We start from the raw sequence: 18,114 nt of genomic DNA on the forward strand, positions 1-18,114 counted from the left end.
ATTGCAAAACACTTAAAATTACTGTGGATACTAAAATTACATGAGTTGAAAATTACATTCTACTTGATTTTTACATGAGTTGAAAAGACTTCCTGTATCTAATTAATTTCTGCATACCTTTCCAGCAACAATAATAATTAATTTTAAAACAACACAATTTGAAAATGTTGTGCAAATTTCTGCAATATCTAGTGCACTTGCAGTTAACGATAGATTTGGCATAAATTACACTATATTTCATTTAAATTTAAGCGCTATATCGTAAAAAATCTGCGATTTTGTATACAAGCTTGCAAACAATTTCGTTGTTTATGTCAATTTCAGTTCAAAATTAAACGAGGGAAAATGTTAAGTGACACAGCAAACAATTTGTAAATTTACATTAAGCTCATTGATGTATTTTTTATTAATTTTACGAGAAGGTATTTAATAATCCATTCATATGCATTGAATTTTATATGCAACTGTATTTTTACATAACAGTGAAAAGTTCTATTGAAATTATTTCTTTTATTTATAAGGCTTTCAGCCTTAACAAACATCGATATAAATTTAGATGAACATGTAAATTTCAGTTTAAATTAATATTCAATTAATTAAAACTGAAATTTTCATTTTCATCTAAATGTTTGTTGAAAATTCAAATTATCGTTAAATGGTAATGCTATATTCAAAAACCTGTTCCAGGTTGTAGTTGAAAATTACAGAATATTTGTATCTGTGGATGGTTAAAATTCTGATTTTTATCCAGCGAATATGCATGCATGCTAGGGAACATCCATAAATGACGTAGCTTTTTTTAAACCAATTTTAAGCATTCCTCTCCCCTTGGTATTTCACCGTTTGAAAAAAAATATGTAAAACTTTGCGATAGCTGGCTCACACGTAATTAACTCTATATTTACACGTAAAATTAAGCGCGATATCGCATAAATCAGCGGCGCCGGTGGTGTAGTGGTAAACGTGATTACCTCTCACCTCAGCAGGCCTGGGTTCAATCCCAGTCGGCGCCGCCGGGATGTTCTGAGGCGAACATCTCTGATCACGCCTTCCTTCGCAAGGGAAGTAAAGCCATTGGGGGTCGTCCATTAATTATGTCACACATTTAGGGGGTAGGGGGTGTTTTGAAAATTGTGACGAGCCATACAAAAAAAAAATAAGGTCCATACAAAAAATGTGACAAAGGAGGGAGGGGGGGTTGAAAATAGGCCAAATTTGCGTGACTTTCATAGTTCTTCTATTCTCCACGAGTACCAACTTTGATTTGGTAATAGTAAAATACTACTTTCCCACTACGGCTATTGATGTTCCAATCAGTAATTGATTCCCATGGTACCAGGTTTATTCACCGGATTTAAAGATTTCCAATACCAGTAAACACACAAAAATAACAAATATGGGAAATGGATGTATTGTCGGCCTAAATGCCTTTAATTTGGGCCCATGTCTAAATTCAGCAATCGACTAAATTTTCAATAGCGACCAAACATATCTATTAGTTCCGTCCCAATGACGCGTTCATCTACATAGATAAAATTGATAAATAGCAAATTTTTAGCGATGGGCCCAATCTTAGATCCATGGGCCAACATTAGAACTATTAACCCTATATAAGCATGCAGCGTACTTCATATGATGGAAGAAGAAATAATGTCCAGCCTAATTTATGGAATGAATTCAGTTATTTACAAAAATATAAGATTTCTCCCAACGCTTGTAAAACTCAACTCATAATAATCCCTAGGTGGTGTAGTGGTAAGCGTGATTACCTCTCACCCCAGCAGGCCTGGGTTCAATCCCAGTCGGCGCCGCCGGGATGTTCTGAGGCATAACATCTCTGATCACGCCTTCCTTCGGATGGGAAGTAAAGCCGTTGGTCCCCGGTTCATGAGTTGATGGGTCGATAGGTAGGGTCCAGGTGTGGGAGCTGCCTTCCTGGCACGTCGGTAGCATTGGTGCTCAGCACGGAAAACAAGATCGACGGAAAAAACAAACCAAAGGAAATAATAATCCCTCATAAGCCTAGAGCTTCCTTTTTGAAACCTAGTAATAGTCATATAGTTACTGTGAACGTAGTTCCAATTTTTTGGTTAAACCAAGTTATTAAACAGCCTTCAACAATTGGCTGGAACTTTTTGATTTTTAATTGTATTCCTATTGTTTATTAAGGATATTTATGTATATACATAGAGTATGATCCAAACAAAAATATGCATTGCTTAAAATAATGATAATCAAACACATAACTTCAGAATGAACCGCCAAGCCATGTATTCTAAAAAAAAATGCATTTACAAAATACCAAAAATATAAAATTTAATATTTAATTAGAACAAAATGTGATAAAAAGTGTGTTGAGAAAGTAAATAGTGAGAACGAAATTTATTTTATGTGTTTCAAATGTGTATATTCAGTTCAAATTTAATGAAAACTGTCACTGAATAACTTAAACTTATTGTATTCGGCAGTATCATAATTTTTGAGGTATTATTGTCAATTTTCCAAAGTTGTAAACGTGGGACGAAAAATGACACCGAAAATTATGCAAAATCGTACAAACAATTTGTTCTACAATATTTATATTTATTATACTTGGTGTGTATCATATTTTAGAAGTACAGAAATCATAAATATCTGGCTTGACACAATTGCAAAATTTAGCATGGTGCCACAGAACAGAAGGGGAAGTGCAAAAAAATAGGTGTATCAAAAATGGTTCGTTTTTCTGCTCAACAAGCGATGTGTTGTAGTAGCGTTCCATACGGGCTTTCTATGTGCACTCACACTATCATAGCATGCTGCCTATCTTAACTGCAGGTAGAAGATGCCATCTACCGCTAGGTGCGCTAGTTTTCGCAACTGACAAGTGGAGCCACTTTCTGGTCCGAAGTTCCACTGGTGCTCAAGAAATACTGACATGAGTATAAAAAGCATTTTAGAGCACATGTGATTTAAAATTTTAAAAAGAATACAAGCTGCTTCACATATATTGATTATTATTTTGTCTATTTTGCTTATAAGTAGAGCTCAAAACTTGCCGACGAAAGCCTTAAGCTAAGCAGTCAAATAAAAAAGATGGGACTGAAAGTGTGTGTCCGTTTTATAACTTGAACAGTCCTCATCTTGGACTTTTAATTTATCCTTTAAATTTATCTTTTAAAGATCCCATTGAGGATTCAAGCCAAATGTAACAAATATATGAGAAGTTTGTATCCTCTTATAAACAGGAAATCCAAACTTTGCCTGACGAATAAACTTCTAATATTTAAACAAGTTTTGAGACAGGCCATGCTTTACGCTGTGCCAATATGGTCTAGTTGTTGCACTACCAGGAAAATATCACTTTAAAGGATTCAGAACAATGTTCTGAAGATAGTTTGAAGCTGTCTCCCTGGTACAGCACCACTGAGGTACATAGAACTTCGAATAATGATACAATGATACAAACATCGATTAATTCCCCTTATACTTAGATAAGATTTAGTTTTAGTTCTTAGTTTTAAGATGTCAATTGTTATACTGACGTACAGGTATAGAAAACCTGTTTAAAATACAGAATTGCCAAAGAAGGAACTATGTAAACACACTTAGATTTATTTCGTAACAATTAAGGTTAATAAGTTACTGTAATAGCTGGAGCACCAAGATTATAATGAAATGTAATTTAGTTGGACGTTAGAACAAATAAAGAGTAAAACGAACCTAAAATATCTCGTAAAAACCGTGAAAATTTAGTGTAGTGCTGGTGTCTAGTGAACAGTTATGTATAGATATTCTTTAAAATAAAATCAAATTCAAACTGAGGCTCCTTTTTGCTTTACTATCGTAATTTATGGGGTAACACATTATGCTAAGACATGCACCGGTGTACTGCAATCGTATGGGTAAACACGTGGATAGAAAATATTCATCTCAACGAAACTTATTTTGCACACACTAAAACAAAGTAAAGCTTTCATTATGTGTGACTGTATACGTGTTTAAATTCCAATCACGAATGAACACTCCATACAGCTACTGATCTTACACTGTTTGACGTCTTTCAAAGGTGTAAAATGGTAGATGTTGACATATTTGTCGATTTAGTCTGTGATCAAATTAATTTATTATTTAAGACTATTAAGATGTTTTAAAGTGCGGTTAGTGCATATAATGGATTATCAGCTTTGATTTGAAACTACTTTGAGTTAGTAGCACAGGGAATGTTGTGATAATGCAAATTTACCCAAAAATATAAGAGGAGTGAGATAACGGGATACATGTATGAATATGTGTTTTGATAAAAATATTGTGCATAAAACTTGTTCGAGGATTTGAATCTAAAGAAAAGGTACATAGTGAGGCATTCATCAGTTCCAATCATCTTATTCGCATTCTTTACTTATCTCATCATTGGGAATCAATGGGACATCTGTGTGTTATAATTGTGCTAATGGTGACGATTCAAATATTTTCCCTACGTGTTTGATTTCAATTGACGATGGCCAGAATGTCCTCCAAAGGTCCCAAAGCTAAAAGTTCCAGTAACTTACGGATCCTGTGGATTCCAGGAAGGAAGAAGCACAATCGCAAGGGTGTCTACAATCCAACGAAAGGCGGACTTCCCCAATATCTACCCAACCAGCAGCGAAAAATCGAATCCTGGACACTGGGAGGCACAGTTAACCAGACAAAGATCATCAATGCGTAAGTTAGCAGCATCCATTTCATAAACCGATTTTAAGGGGTGACGGGTGGAATCGAATGAAGTGCAAAAAAAAATCGCTGACGAATCATGTTTTATTTAGTCATAAACGGGTTAGTGTTTAAAATCAACGGAGGTCACTCAAAAGTAGTTATCTTGCAAACCTATAGCAGTGCATGTGAAACCTACTAACTATGCTATTGCTCTCGTTCTTTATTTGAAATGTATAGGTACACCATAAGCTGCTATATCTATAAGGCTAATGAGCCAATTAGTTCTATTGTAAAATGCTTGATAAATTCATTTTCAATCGTGATAATTATGTGGTTCCAAGTTGAATGTGCACCTAGATAGGCTGACAAAACGTACCGTATTGAACGGAATAGTACCGTATTTTCGAACTTTTGAGATAAATAAAAAAACATTTATGTTGGTGTGGGACAGACCTGGCGTAGCGGTTAGGATCCATGCGTCTCAGCTAGAGGATCAAGAGTTCAAATTTCATCCCCGGCAAGGATTTGATAAATCTAAACCTACATTGGATCTAAGAGAAATTGTTTTGCGTTTTCAGTAACAGTTATAACTTGCAAAGATTTCAATTCTGCTTTATGTACTGATTATGTGAAAAGCGTGTTTTTGTCAGGAATTGGGTTGATTAACTTCGAAAAATATACCTATTTTTTATACATCATGTGATAGAGTTTCGTTTTCTGAGTACAACGATATTTTTATCAATCCCGTAGATATTCATCTCGATTTTTAAATCAAGATTTAAATTTTTGATCGATGACACTAAAACTATTCGTTGACAGCTCGCTCCCATACAAATTCCCGCCGAGGGGCGCTAAGATTTTTGCTAATGTAATCGTACTTATTTAAAATAGTTCCAGTGTACCAAAATTGATGAAATTTTGGATTTCGGTTCCATTTTTAATGCAGATGACGAATATGTATTTACCTCAATACCCCTAAACAACCCAACTATTATGCCTTACAACCTGTGCCGCACTAAAGTAAGATTTTTTTCCAGAAAGGAATCTTGTTTGAGTTAAATCAAAGTTATGAGTAAACGTTCATAGTAAAAACACTGCAATTTTACAAATGAATGAATGTTTTAAAACAGAGCGCTGAAAATTTATTTCATTATGGAAATATATAAGTATCAATTTATTTTCGTTGAGTATCGGATGTTTAAATTATTCATAGGCCAACGAACACTGATTTTAATATAAATGAACATATTTATTTAATTTTTTTTCTAACAAATAATTAAATTTAAAACGTTTACTTTTATGTTTTTTAACTGTCTACAACTATATGTTAGCTGTCGATAGAAGCAGCTGTGTTTTTCAGTACAGGTCACGCAGGGCTAGTCAGGTCACATTCTAGTGACTAGGTTAATATTTTCAAGTCGATAACTAAAATGTCACTTTTTATACCAAAAATTTATTCACTATATCTTCACTTTTTTACGACCAATGTTGAGAGTAAAGTATTTTTTTTGAAAAAAAAAAATAATATTAAAACGGTTGATTTGGTAACAAATTTGCGATTCATTGTAAATCATCGTGGAAAATATGATTAGAATAGTTGCGATGGTAACGCAATTTTTTTCAATTGGTTTTGACAGAATCACTCATATTGTTATATATTTTTTAGCTCCTTGATCTAGATATCGGCAGGGTGGGCACTTATTCGGATAAATCGGGAGAATCGGGAAATAACTGGTTGCAATCTTAAAATATTGTTGCTTATATTTTGACCGAATTCAGCTAACTTGTTAGCTATATGTACTTTTTTCCTTTAAGAACTTTGCTCTACCTATGTATGCAAAGTGATTTGGGCTTTTCAGATGTGACTTAACAACTTAATTTGTCTTAGTCGGGGATAGATAATCATAAAAAATATCCTTAGTCTCAGGTACTTCGGAGTCTCATATTTTTTCCCCTCAGGAGGATTTTTCTGATCAGACTTATAATGGACTTCCCATTTGAAGAATTTTCCTAGACCGGGATCTTAATTATTGTGGAAGCATAAAATCTTAAATCGAACAGTTGTCTATGAATTTTAAAATCCAATTTAGAATTTGTATGCCCGGAGCCTGAGCAAATTTCCAATGTCTGAATTACCAGAATAAGATAATTTTTACATTTATAGAAGATAATTCTTCATTCATGTGTTTCTGAGAACTTTCTTAGACTCATCCCAAGATTTCTTCAGATTTGCTATCTCTTTGATTCCCCTGAATAATGTAATTATTCTCTCTGGCATTCAATTGAAATGTTTGTATACCATTTTTGTAATCCCCTCTAGGAAATTCCTAGAATTCAATGTACAATTATCTTTGCATTTATATTAATTCTCGCCAGGTTTCCCTTTAATTTATCTAAATTATCTTTGAAGGCTACCGTTTGGAAATGTATCCTTCGAATATTGTTAAGAATGTTTTTGGATTTCATCTTAGAATTGTGTTGGAAATCTAAACAGAAAAATTTGGGAATTCTCAGGATTTTTTCAGGAACTTACTATGAAATATTGCTAAGCATTCTCAAATCATCATCCTGGAATTTGTCTTTAAATTCCATAAAGACTCTTTTGAAAATTTGCCAAAGATCCTCACTGGAATTTTCTTGCATGTCTCTTCTCAATTCCATTGAGAATAACGTGTTTTGTTTAAAGTCAGAAGCAGGGTTACTTCCACTCACTTGCCATAAAAACATTTTTTTTTTAATTATGCCATCATTAGATCATTAGATATGCTGTACTTGTAAGTAGCGAGAAGAGGGTTTAAAGTATGTGTTTGACTCATAAAACGTGTCAATTTTACTATCAGAGCGTCACAATAAGCGATCTTATGATTCGTGAGCGTTCACTCAGAGTGAGCACTAACGAGTCGTAAAATTGCTGATTGTGACGCACTGAAAGCAATATTGACAGATTTTATGTGTCAAAAACATACTTGACATAATTCTGAAAAACATTTTTTATAGCAAGTGAGTGGAAGTAACCATGGTCACAAGTTATGCGAAATAATAATCTATGCTTCAAGTAAGAATTTTGAGCTATCGAGCACAAAACATCAAATATCTCTATGATTTAGGCGTGAACGTGTCAAACAAACGTTGGATACGATGCTTCTATTCAATAGCTGCAAGACGAAGTGTTTAAGAACGCAAAATAAGATCTCGAAAACAAAAGTTACACTGTTCGATAGGCCAAAGAGAATCCCAATGGCGTTCCAATGGCTAATAGGCCCAAGAAAACCAGTAGGCCAAGTTGAGCCGCCAGAAATAGGTTTCCATTTTCAACAATAATCAATAACGGTACATATGGAAAGGTAAATAAATTTGGAAGCCATCTGTAATAATAACATTCCGTTTGGTGCTAAGCTACGCTAGATTAAGAAAGACTAAGTTCAGGTTGTGCTTAGTAGGCCTGGAATGGGATAGTTAACCCGAATGCAATTTCATATTTTCGCATTGCCGAGGTTATCACAAAACTTCTGACGTTAAAAAAAAACTCTGGCTTCCATATTCTGGCTTTTTTACTTTCTCATTTTGAAAGTCTTCCAAGCCTTAATTTAAAAAAAATGAAGCTTATCTATGTTTCAGAAGCATTTACATTATTTCCCACTATTTTAATTTGTTTGTGGTAGATATCGCGAATTTATAAGTCCCACCATTTTAAAAATGTCCAATATCTCTCAAATTTATCCCAGAATCTTACAACTTTTTAAGATCATGATTTTAAACTATAAACGCATGTAAAATTTGCTATGTCTATTACCAAGTGGGAAAATTTTCGTCGTTCCAGAATATTGAGAATTTTTCTTGAGACTACGATCTAGAACAGTTGTCTAGGTTCCACAGTTATGAAAATGTGTATACGTCCGAGGTTTTACCGAAGTGTCTATATTCGAGATCTTTAAAATTGCTTTTCCATGCGCCTCAATTTTGCTCAAGTCCAAGATTTTATATTAAATTTCTATGTAAGTTTGAAGGTTATCATATTCGATTTTTTTTAATGCATATACCGGGTAGATTGGAAACAAAAGTTTTGGACCAGGGTTCTGATGCATTGGCAAATATCGCTTGTCGCTTAGTTCTGACTTATACCCAAAAATCGTAAACGGCCGATTTAAATGTGCAGTGATCCGAACTGTCAAACCATAGGATTTTTTTTATCTAGATAAAAATAATTTGTCCAGAATAGATCAGACACGAACCAATTCATAACTTTTACATGGGGGTACATGACTTAGCTAAATATTTCCCGCTAACACGGAGCCAGATGTCAGTAGTGTGCTTTGGTCAGAAATTGTATTGTTTTTGCTATGGTCATTCATGTCGGTTTGTCGGTATTAAATCATTATATCACTGATTTAAAAAAAATATCTTTACAAAAAATAGCAGAAAAACTCTTTACTGATCATTACCATACGTATCCCATTACATTTTAATGCTCACTGCGTGTTTATTATGATTTCTTCGATTATATTTTATATTTTATTCCAATACCTTTCGTGGACCTTTCATAGCATTGCAATGTTTGTTTACTTTGCACGATAAGTACTTGGTTGACAGTTCAAGAGAGATCTTCAAGCGCAATCTCACAAACACTAAAATCCAACATCCATATATAAAAATGAAGAAGAAGAAGAACCAAGTATCGCGATATCACAACTACTTAAAAAGGTAGTAAGCAGTCTCACGCACACTTTTGTGTATAACACTACAACGTGGTGACTGAGCTTCTTACTGAGTGCTATGCTGTCAGTGACTTGTTTACTTCCCAATCATTCAGACCCTCACGAGGCAGTGAATGATGAGGCGGTACGGTCGGATGGTACGGAACATCACCATTGAATGAGTATTCTTGTGAGAAGAGCAATTATGAACTGTATCGAAAACGTATATTTCATTACATTCCACATGCACTAAATAAAGGACACGGACATATAACAAAAGATCAATGTGTTGGACGCAGTGATTTATGTCCCGACCAGGATTGTTAATCGTTAACGTCTACACTGAACCAAAACATCCACAATACTTCGAATGATTATTGCATTGCTCGAGCCCAACAATATGCATTCGAATTTCGGATGATTTTCTTATGGTTGAATTCGTCGTCAGATGATGAACATCCATATGACTGCCATTGGATACAGGATGATTTTCGTTTGAAAATTAGCTATAAAACATACGGCACTCAGAGGACAAACATTTAAGAATAGTGTGACATGCAAGTGCTTTAATTAGATTTATAATTTGATAATCTACAATTCCATACTGAATAGCCATTATAAGCCATTCCATTATGCATACAAAAAATTTTCGTGGTGGGGAAAACCTCCTCCAACACGAATTATTATTATTTTTTTTTTTTTTATTATAGTCACTTTAACACTCTTGGGTCATTCGTGACTTGTCCGGGGGTGAGATTTGAACTCGTGGGAGGTAAGGATGTTCACCACTACGTCGCCCTAATAAAAAATAACCATAAACGAACGATAACCCAAATCATTGAACTATTCCGCAAATGGTTTGGATGATACCCAGAACACGTCGCAAATTAACATACATACAATTTTTATTAGGGCGGGGTCGCCCCCTCAACACGAATTAGCCAAACATTGGTTTTCATCCTTTACCTATGTTCGTAACAGCTCTGATAGCGATGCATATGCTTCCACCTCGTTTGTCAGCTCAGATCAGCAAATGACGTTCGATAGAATTATTTACATCATCGTTTTGAATGATTTGCGTGATGGGGCTGAACCAATACCATCTGCATTTCCATTTAGTATGACAATCATTCTGCAGAGAGCATTACGCATTTCAACTGAAGGCCCTATCCCTTCTCAAACAAGTTTCATCCTGTATTCGAGAGGAAAATCATTTGATTTCAAAACAACCGTCATCCGGTTGCAGCTATCATTCGAAAAAGCGATTTCGGTGTTTTGTTTTGAATGGTCTGAGGTTTCATTCGATCAGGGGATGATGTTTGTGTACAGTGTAGGACGGGACTTGACAATCGGGTAGCGTTTCGAAATCCGAGCATGTGCTGACAGAAAGTTGAAAAATGAAGTGCACTGCATGTTTTAAGCGCTGGATATTGTTGTTTGTTTATGGTTGTTTGTATTGTGTTGGACAAACATGATGTACAAGGTGCTAAACTAAGGTAGAAACTCCGAACCAAATCATTCTGCAAGTGAAGGACATTCACCAAAAACATTAAGGAGAGTGAGAAGCTGGATTTTCAAGTACCGTCCCGGGTTAACGTCACCGTTAACATCTTTAATGGGAATTCGCATTGAAGACGTTAACGTCATTAACAACCCTGGTCCCGAACAATAACAAAACAAACCGTTGGTCCCAGTCCATGTTCGATAGGCTCCAGGTATGGAATCCACCTCCCTGGCACTCGATTGTCGTCAGTAATAATATACCATTTTACGAGACGTTTCTGATCACCTATGATCTTTCAATTCGTAAATGAGCTTTGACAGAAGGTACTTCTGGTAGTCTTTTAAGACAATAAAAAAATCTAAAATCATATTCCCATCGTAAAAATTGCAATTAACAGTTCTCAATTGATTCTCTACAACTTCTTCTCAGATACAATTTTGTTACAATCAGAGCGAATTATGATTCTTTAATAAATACATATGTGAAAACATATACGGCCTTTTGAAAGATTAGTATTGAGTCGAAATGACCGATGACCGAAGACATATTGAAAATTACATCCAAATCGATGAGGGCTTGGTCGTTTACTCATTTGGCAGAGAATTTCTGTAAGGTACACAAGGGAAAGTTTAAACGCATGTATGTCTTACCGGAAGTGAATAATCACTGTGATTACTTCGAATCTAGTAGTTTGCGCTAGTACACAATGTCACTCAAAAATAATCACAGTGAATATTCACTTCCACTTATCCGTTTCAGAATAACCATGGAACTCTCCGTTGAATTTCCTTGCAATTCTGTTCAGAATTATCTTCGAAAGTTTTCTTGAAAAAATCTCCTGGAATTCTTGTTGAAGTTTCATTATACTCTTCTTAAAATTCTCTTGGAATCTTCCTCGTAATTCCCTTGAAACTATCCTCGGAGTTGGATTTTTCCTTTAAATTCCTTTAAAATTATCTTGAGATTTACTTTGAATTATGATCAGAATTCACTTGGTTCTTTTTTCAGGATGCATTTGGAGTTCTTATCGTAATTCATTTATAGGGAATTGCTCTCTGCGCTCAGAATGACTTATTATCCTCGGAGTTTCCTTTGGATTCTCCTACACTACTTTTGGAAGTTTTCTCTATGTTCCATTGGAATAATCCCATGGGATTGTACTCATTACAACTTCCACTGTTCTTTAAGAATTATCCTCAGCATTCCCTAAGTAATAGCCGGCGCCGGTGGTGTAGTGGTAAGCGTGACTGCTTTCTCACCCCAATGGGACTGGGTTCAATCCCAGCCGAGGTCGGTGGGATTTTTCTGAGGCATAGAAATCTCTGGTCACGTCTTCCTTCGGAAGGGAAGTAAAGCCGTTGGTCTCGGCCCATGTGTGTTGAATGGGTGTGATATCCTACGCAGGTGTGGAAGCTGCCTTCCTTGCACATTCGATTGCCGTCAATGGATGGCAATCGATATCCGTCGGTGATTGGCACTAGATTGCGGAACAGAGACCGACGTTAAATAAAGGAATGAAGAATTCCCTAAGTAAACTGCCTATAATCGCATATGAGTCCCATGGATTTTCATCAATTTGAGATAACAACGCTATCCACTATCAATTGATAGTGGATAGCGTTGTTATCTCAAATTGATGAAAATCCAAAGGAGACTGATATGCAATTATATGCATTTAGTTCAATAGTTTGTGACCTTCGGAATAGTGTTTTTTTGTGGAACGGGCCCTGCGTAATGGTTAGCATCTATAACTCAAAAAAAAATGTGACAGGTAATAAAAATATCTTCTTGTTTCTGTACATCGGATAATTCTAAAGACCTGAGAGTTTGGAAAACTTTGGGGAACGTGGACTTTAAAACATTATCTTAATTCTGGCTGTCAGAAAATTGATTCTTGAACTTTTGAAATTTTCAAAACACTGAAATTAGTTATTGTTACTAAATTAGGGAGAAGCCAGGTCTATGAATTAAATATCAATGAAATTAATTTCATCGAAAAGTTGCAAGAAACTCTCCGGATTCGCTCTTATGGTTTGTCATCCTTAGCGGAGGGCGGCATAGCCACCCCCTCACTCCCTTCTGAAACGGTGGGTTTGATTCTCGGTCTGTTCTAGAAAATCTTTTAGTTGCACTTTTTCTCGCTTTCCGTGACTGCTTGCCACACGTTATGCAAATTCATGCAATTCATTGGTTGGCATAAAAAGCTTCCAATTAATATCTATCTCTAGAAATGTTTCAAGCAGCACTATGTTGAGAGTAGGAGCAAGCGTGTGTAAGGGCATCAAATGATTGGCTCCTGGTAGAGAAAAAAAATGCAACTATCTGCCTGACTTGCCCCGTGCTCTCTTCAAAGACATAGTAGATGATGTTGCCATGTAAACTATTGAACAGTATGAACTGAAGTATGAACTCATATCATACACCTAAATTGCAATCTGCAGTGTTTTATCTACCGCGATATTTTACATTTCGACGCTACGGGCGTTTTTTCGATAGAACAAAATGTAAAGCAAAAAAGAAACTGATAGATGATAACGGTGATATCGTTTCGGACCTGATAAGATTAAGATACTGGAGCAGACGGGATCCGTGACATACCATTAGTCTTGTTACTGAAGTTACCCAGTGCACAATCACAGTACTACGCGAATTAGTACGTGTGTAAACTAATTAAAAAAAAACAGCCATTTTCAATTTCTGCGACAATCAATTGGCAATTGATGATAAATGACATTGAGCGTGTACCTAGTGTGATTGAGAGTTGTTTCTAGTAATAGAATCAATTTGTGGTTTTGGAGGACAAAAACAAACTCAACATATACAGTTTCAATGTTTCAATACAGGTTCACATGCACCTTTGTTCGTTGTGAATCAACTATGAACCCGTGAAGCTGTTCTGATTTGCCAATCTGGTAATGCAATTAAATTCATTCAGCAATACGCGTCTCTCATCTGTCTCTGTGACTTCCAAAATGTCAGGCATACGGCTTGAAAGATGGAATATTTGTATCATTTATTCAGATTTTTTTTTCAATTCCTGCCGAATGGCAATATACATTTGCAAATTACGATAACGAAAATGGTTAAAAATTACAAACGACTTCGAGATTACTCCTGTTGAGTAATCTACCAACATAGATCAGATTCATCATCATCTACAGTTTGTGTATTGGAATTTCTTTACAATTTGCTTTGACACTCACTCTACAGTCATTTACTGGTCAGCAAATCATTCACTCTTTATTTCACTTCGTTATGCACGTTGTTCCTCTCTTCTCTTCATTCACGTTCAACCATCATCGTCATCGTCATCGTCATCACCATCGTTACCGTCGACGTCGTCTATTGCTGCGTTCAATATTTTTATTCACGAATATCGACGACGACGTGTATTGGTGCGACGCAGCAACATTTGCATACTTTACAAAAAAAAACGAACTTGTTTTGTTTGCGTGCCGTTGTCGGTGGAAAAGTGAAACCTTGAACCACATAATTGCTGGCGAGCCGAAAATTAATTCACATCGCATTGCTAAAGTGACCCATTGTCATATGGTGGGCAACTTATTTTCTCACTTTTGTTCTGATGGTGTGGGGCACTTTGCCTCTACCACTGCTACATATACTTTAAAGCCCCGACAGACGTGACAAAGCGCGAGAGCATGTTCGTTGCGGTCAATCTGTGCATTATTTCACACTAATCCCAACAATATGCCGCGAATAGTTCGTTAAGATCAGTTGCCAATTGATCGACTTTGCTGTATTGTGTTGTGATTTCCGTGGAAAAACCTGTAGGAAATTCTATTTCAGAGATCTTCACGACAATCTGGACGTGGGCATGGCGACGGCTACGGGTGCCATGAGTTTGGCTACAATGGCAGCGAACAAAACCGACGAAGCAAGCTCAAGCAAAACTAGTCCCGTTGAACTCAATGCTGATGGAACCGCATCGTGCAGCACAGGCGGGACACAGGTCGTGGAGTTAGTTGTTCTGAACGACTTGAATGGTGATATTAGTAAGGTGAGTGTTTTATTTGTAACTACATCTTATCAGTTTGTTATAAATGTGTGTACCTCAAGTTACAAGAAATAAACCGTTGGTGTTGAATCACAACGTGAGATGCGCTTACCCCTACTGTACGGAAAGCACATGTAGAGCGAGCTTGATCTCACGGTGGGGCAACGTTGAGATTTGATGGCACATAGATGAACCAATCAGAGGGAGGGACAGCACCTAAAGCGAAGGAAATTAAGTTCAACTCATCAGCACAATATTTCACACAAATTCATGAAAGAGAATATCCTAATAAAATGTGTATGGTTAATATGCTTACCGACGTGTTTAGGTTATCATCCAAACCATTTGTTATATTATTTTGGTTATCGTTTGGGTATGGTATTTTATTTTTATGGTGGAGAAGCATAATGAACCTTTTTTTTTTTCAGAAAAAGGTTTTGAGAAATGATTTTGATGCTTTGGAAACAAATGTGGTTTCATTTTATTATTAAAAAAATGTGAGTAATTCGTAACTTGTTGGGGATGTCGGGGATGAGCACTACGATGGGGCCGTCCCCATAAATCTGGCTTATATTTTCACTACTATCATCAATAGAATGATTCGTGGTTAACTTGAATATGTTCTTATATTGATGGACTGAAATACTTGTATTCGTTTCTTCAAACCGGGAGAGAAAACAAATGGTTTTATTTGACAGCTCGCATCACCTAGCCCCTCACCAAGCCGAGGCTTGAAAAAATAAAACTAATTTGGTCAAATCTCATGCTCCGTAATGGTGTCCCATATTGAGAAGATAAGTAATTTAATGGCGGTAAACTCCAAAACGCATTAACTTTTAATACCGCACTGTTTGTATGATCTGCAAAATGTTTGCTTAGAGTCAACTCTATAATATCGGTTGGAGCTTACTAATATAAAAGAAAAAAAAAAAACATTTGAGGCAACATGGAGTATCGTTAACAAGTTAAAGGAAAAGAATGAACTAAAGGTTTACAACAGGTACAGCAAAACATCACAAACACGCCTTTATTCGGTGAGCAAAATATGCTCTGTCGTGTTAAGTTGTCCAAATCAACTTAACACGATAGAAAATTAAACTTGTACTCACCTAATTAAAAACTGTCTATCTTACAAAATATGACGCATATTTAAAGGTCCTAGACCATCATATTTGAAGTTCTCCTGACAGTACAAAAAGTTCACCGGTCCTAATAAAAATATGCTTTACTCTTCTCAAAGTTTTCAGAAGCATCCCTAGAACCCATAGACCCGACTGTTGTAGATTGTCAAGCCAATCTTCTGGATTCGCCATGAAGTCTCCTGAGCCTATTTATAAAGTCCTCCGGGCTCTTAAAGGTCCTTAGGTCTGCCATCTAGCATCACTGGACTTATTCAAACATATTCTAGATGCATTTGTCAAAAACGAAACTGATACTATTTACTTGCTCTGAGGCACCCGGAATTTATCTCCGTGATAAATTCGACATTCTGCTAACGTTCAGTGAGAACACCTACAGCCCGCAGGATCCTGGGAACTATAGAGATATACCCAAGTTTAATATGCTTTGATATGTCACTGGATTTACAAATTATGGCTCAAGGTAGAAAATCTGTATATTTTTAATTTAAAATCTCTTAACTGTACTACATATTCTGTATGAAAAATTGTAACGTTCCTGAAAAATCTGGTAACATTACTGACCAGCGCTCAAATACATACTCCTACGAAAAGCGTAAACAAGCTGTTAGATTCGGAGAAATTTGAGATTTGGGCGTAATTGCTTTTGTAAACAAATACGTTAATCGCCGATTTCTCGCGAATAAAAGAACAATCTTGCGAACAAACAATACCATATGATAGAGGAAAAAAAAATATGTGTGGAGAACAAAAGTGAGCACATAGCGAGTCTCCAATCAATGCTGACTATTTAAAGCTGTATTTCCAAACATAGGAAAGATCTAAAAATGGTCGATCCACCGGTGCTTGGAAGGAAGGGCTTGATTAAAATTAATTGAATCAATCATTATAAGCACTTACTAGTTGCATTTCAACTGAAGCGACACACATTTACACAACCCTTTAAACGTAAACTCTAGAACAACAATTGAAATAGACGGAACAACCAAACGTAAACAATGGCTTTAATCCGAAGACTGGAAACTTTGCCGTTTTCTCATACGATCACTGTGAGACAGGTACAATCGCGTCATCTGTCGCTTAAGGCCGCGGCCAGAGAAGACGCGAACGCGACTTCCACTTTTGTTCGAGCGCAGCAATACTGTATCTGCCGCTTGGATTCTGGTAAAGTTGTCAGTCTTAGTTTAAACGCAAATTTCTCGAGAATCAAAACACATCGACGCAATCTAACACCCGCATCTGGAAGAGCAACCTCCATGTGGGTGTGTTTTGATTCTCGAGAAATTTTCGTTTAAAGTCATTGTTTAGGTTTGATTGTTTCGCTTATTTCAATTATGTGTCTAGAACTAATAGCGAAATCTTTTTTACTCTCTATAGAAAGACATTCCAAGCAGTAATCAATTCGACACGCTGGAGCTGATAGACGAATGTGAAGAGAAAGATCGTAACTACTCTAATGCAGAATCGGCGTCTTCCCTATTGTCCTCCAACAACGATAGTCGATCTGCAGATTACGCGCACAATTCCGCCACACTTGCGATCGGTGAGGCACGCCGCCATCGACGACGGGACAGCTACAACAATTCGAAGAAGGACAGCTGTGAAAACCTCGACACGATCGATCACATCAACGATAATGATGCGGTCGATGCAGTTAAAATCATATCCCCTGCCGATGAGCCCCGATTGGATGCATTTCGACAACAGAAGAAAAAGAAGAAGATGAAAAATCATTCCGATTCAAGGGAAGATGGCGAGTTGGATGACAAGGACAAAGAGGATAAGTTGGTCACGTGCCTGTACTACTCTTTGGTGTGTTGGGATTGTAGCATATCGTAGAGCGTCGTTGCTTCGTACTATGTCGTAATAAGACAAACTAGCTACTAAAAGACTACTTAGTTGTTGCCCATTTTATACACGTATGCCGCAAAGGGAGCTCACGGTATTTTTATACTGGTCCTTTTTGACAGCATTATTAGATTGGAGAAACTTTCATTGGATATATTTAGTGGTAAGAACAATTCCACTTTTTAGTAAGTAAGAAAATTTATGCAATAAACTGTATTCGAAACATAATGATTCCTT

The 18,114-nt window shown here is 36.3% G+C and overlaps 2 protein-coding genes across 7 annotated transcripts in view; one reads left to right on the forward strand and one right to left on the reverse strand.

The window, feature by feature from the left end:
- The window catches only part of LOC135700972 (tyrosine-protein kinase receptor torso-like), a 152,117-nt gene that overhangs the window by 50,847 nt on the left and 83,156 nt on the right, over positions 1-18,114 (reverse strand). The gene's annotated exons all lie outside the window — the stretch shown is intronic.
- On the forward strand, positions 4,109-18,105 carry LOC135701000 (uncharacterized). 3 transcript variants are annotated; one of them, XM_065221702.1, is made up of 4 exons: positions 4,109-4,330; positions 4,489-4,686; positions 14,668-14,893; positions 17,407-18,105. In XM_065221702.1, the coding sequence occupies exons 2-4, from the start codon at positions 4,490-4,492 to the stop codon at positions 17,866-17,868; spliced, it is 885 nt and encodes a 294-aa protein (XP_065077774.1). In that variant the 5' UTR covers positions 4,109-4,330; position 4,489; the 3' UTR covers positions 17,869-18,105. The 3 variants fall into 3 exon arrangements, with proteins under 3 accessions (XP_065077774.1, XP_065077773.1, XP_065077775.1); XM_065221701.1 differs by lacking the exon at positions 4,109-4,330 and having other exon boundaries at positions 4,413-4,686; XM_065221703.1 differs by lacking the exon at positions 4,109-4,330 and having other exon boundaries at positions 4,415-4,686; positions 14,683-14,893.

The sequence above is a fragment of the Ochlerotatus camptorhynchus genome, unplaced genomic scaffold, assembly GCF_037179485.1.
Source record: "Ochlerotatus camptorhynchus isolate MF236.1 unplaced genomic scaffold, CSIRO-AGI_Acam_v1.1 ptg000146l, whole genome shotgun sequence".
Lineage (NCBI taxonomy): Eukaryota > Metazoa > Arthropoda > Insecta > Diptera > Culicidae > Ochlerotatus > Ochlerotatus camptorhynchus.

Coding starts and splice junctions, on each gene's coding strand:
- LOC135701000 (XM_065221701.1), top strand. CDS start 4,481: ATGGCCAGAATGTCCTCCAAAGGTCCCAAAGCTAAAAGTTCCAGTAAC. Junction 4,687..14,667: donor CAGACAAAGATCATCAATGC/GTAAGTTAGCAG, acceptor AAAAACCTGTAG/GAAATTCTATTTCAGAGATC. Junction 14,894..17,406: donor TGAATGGTGATATTAGTAAG/GTGAGTGTTTTA, acceptor TACTCTCTATAG/AAAGACATTCCAAGCAGTAA.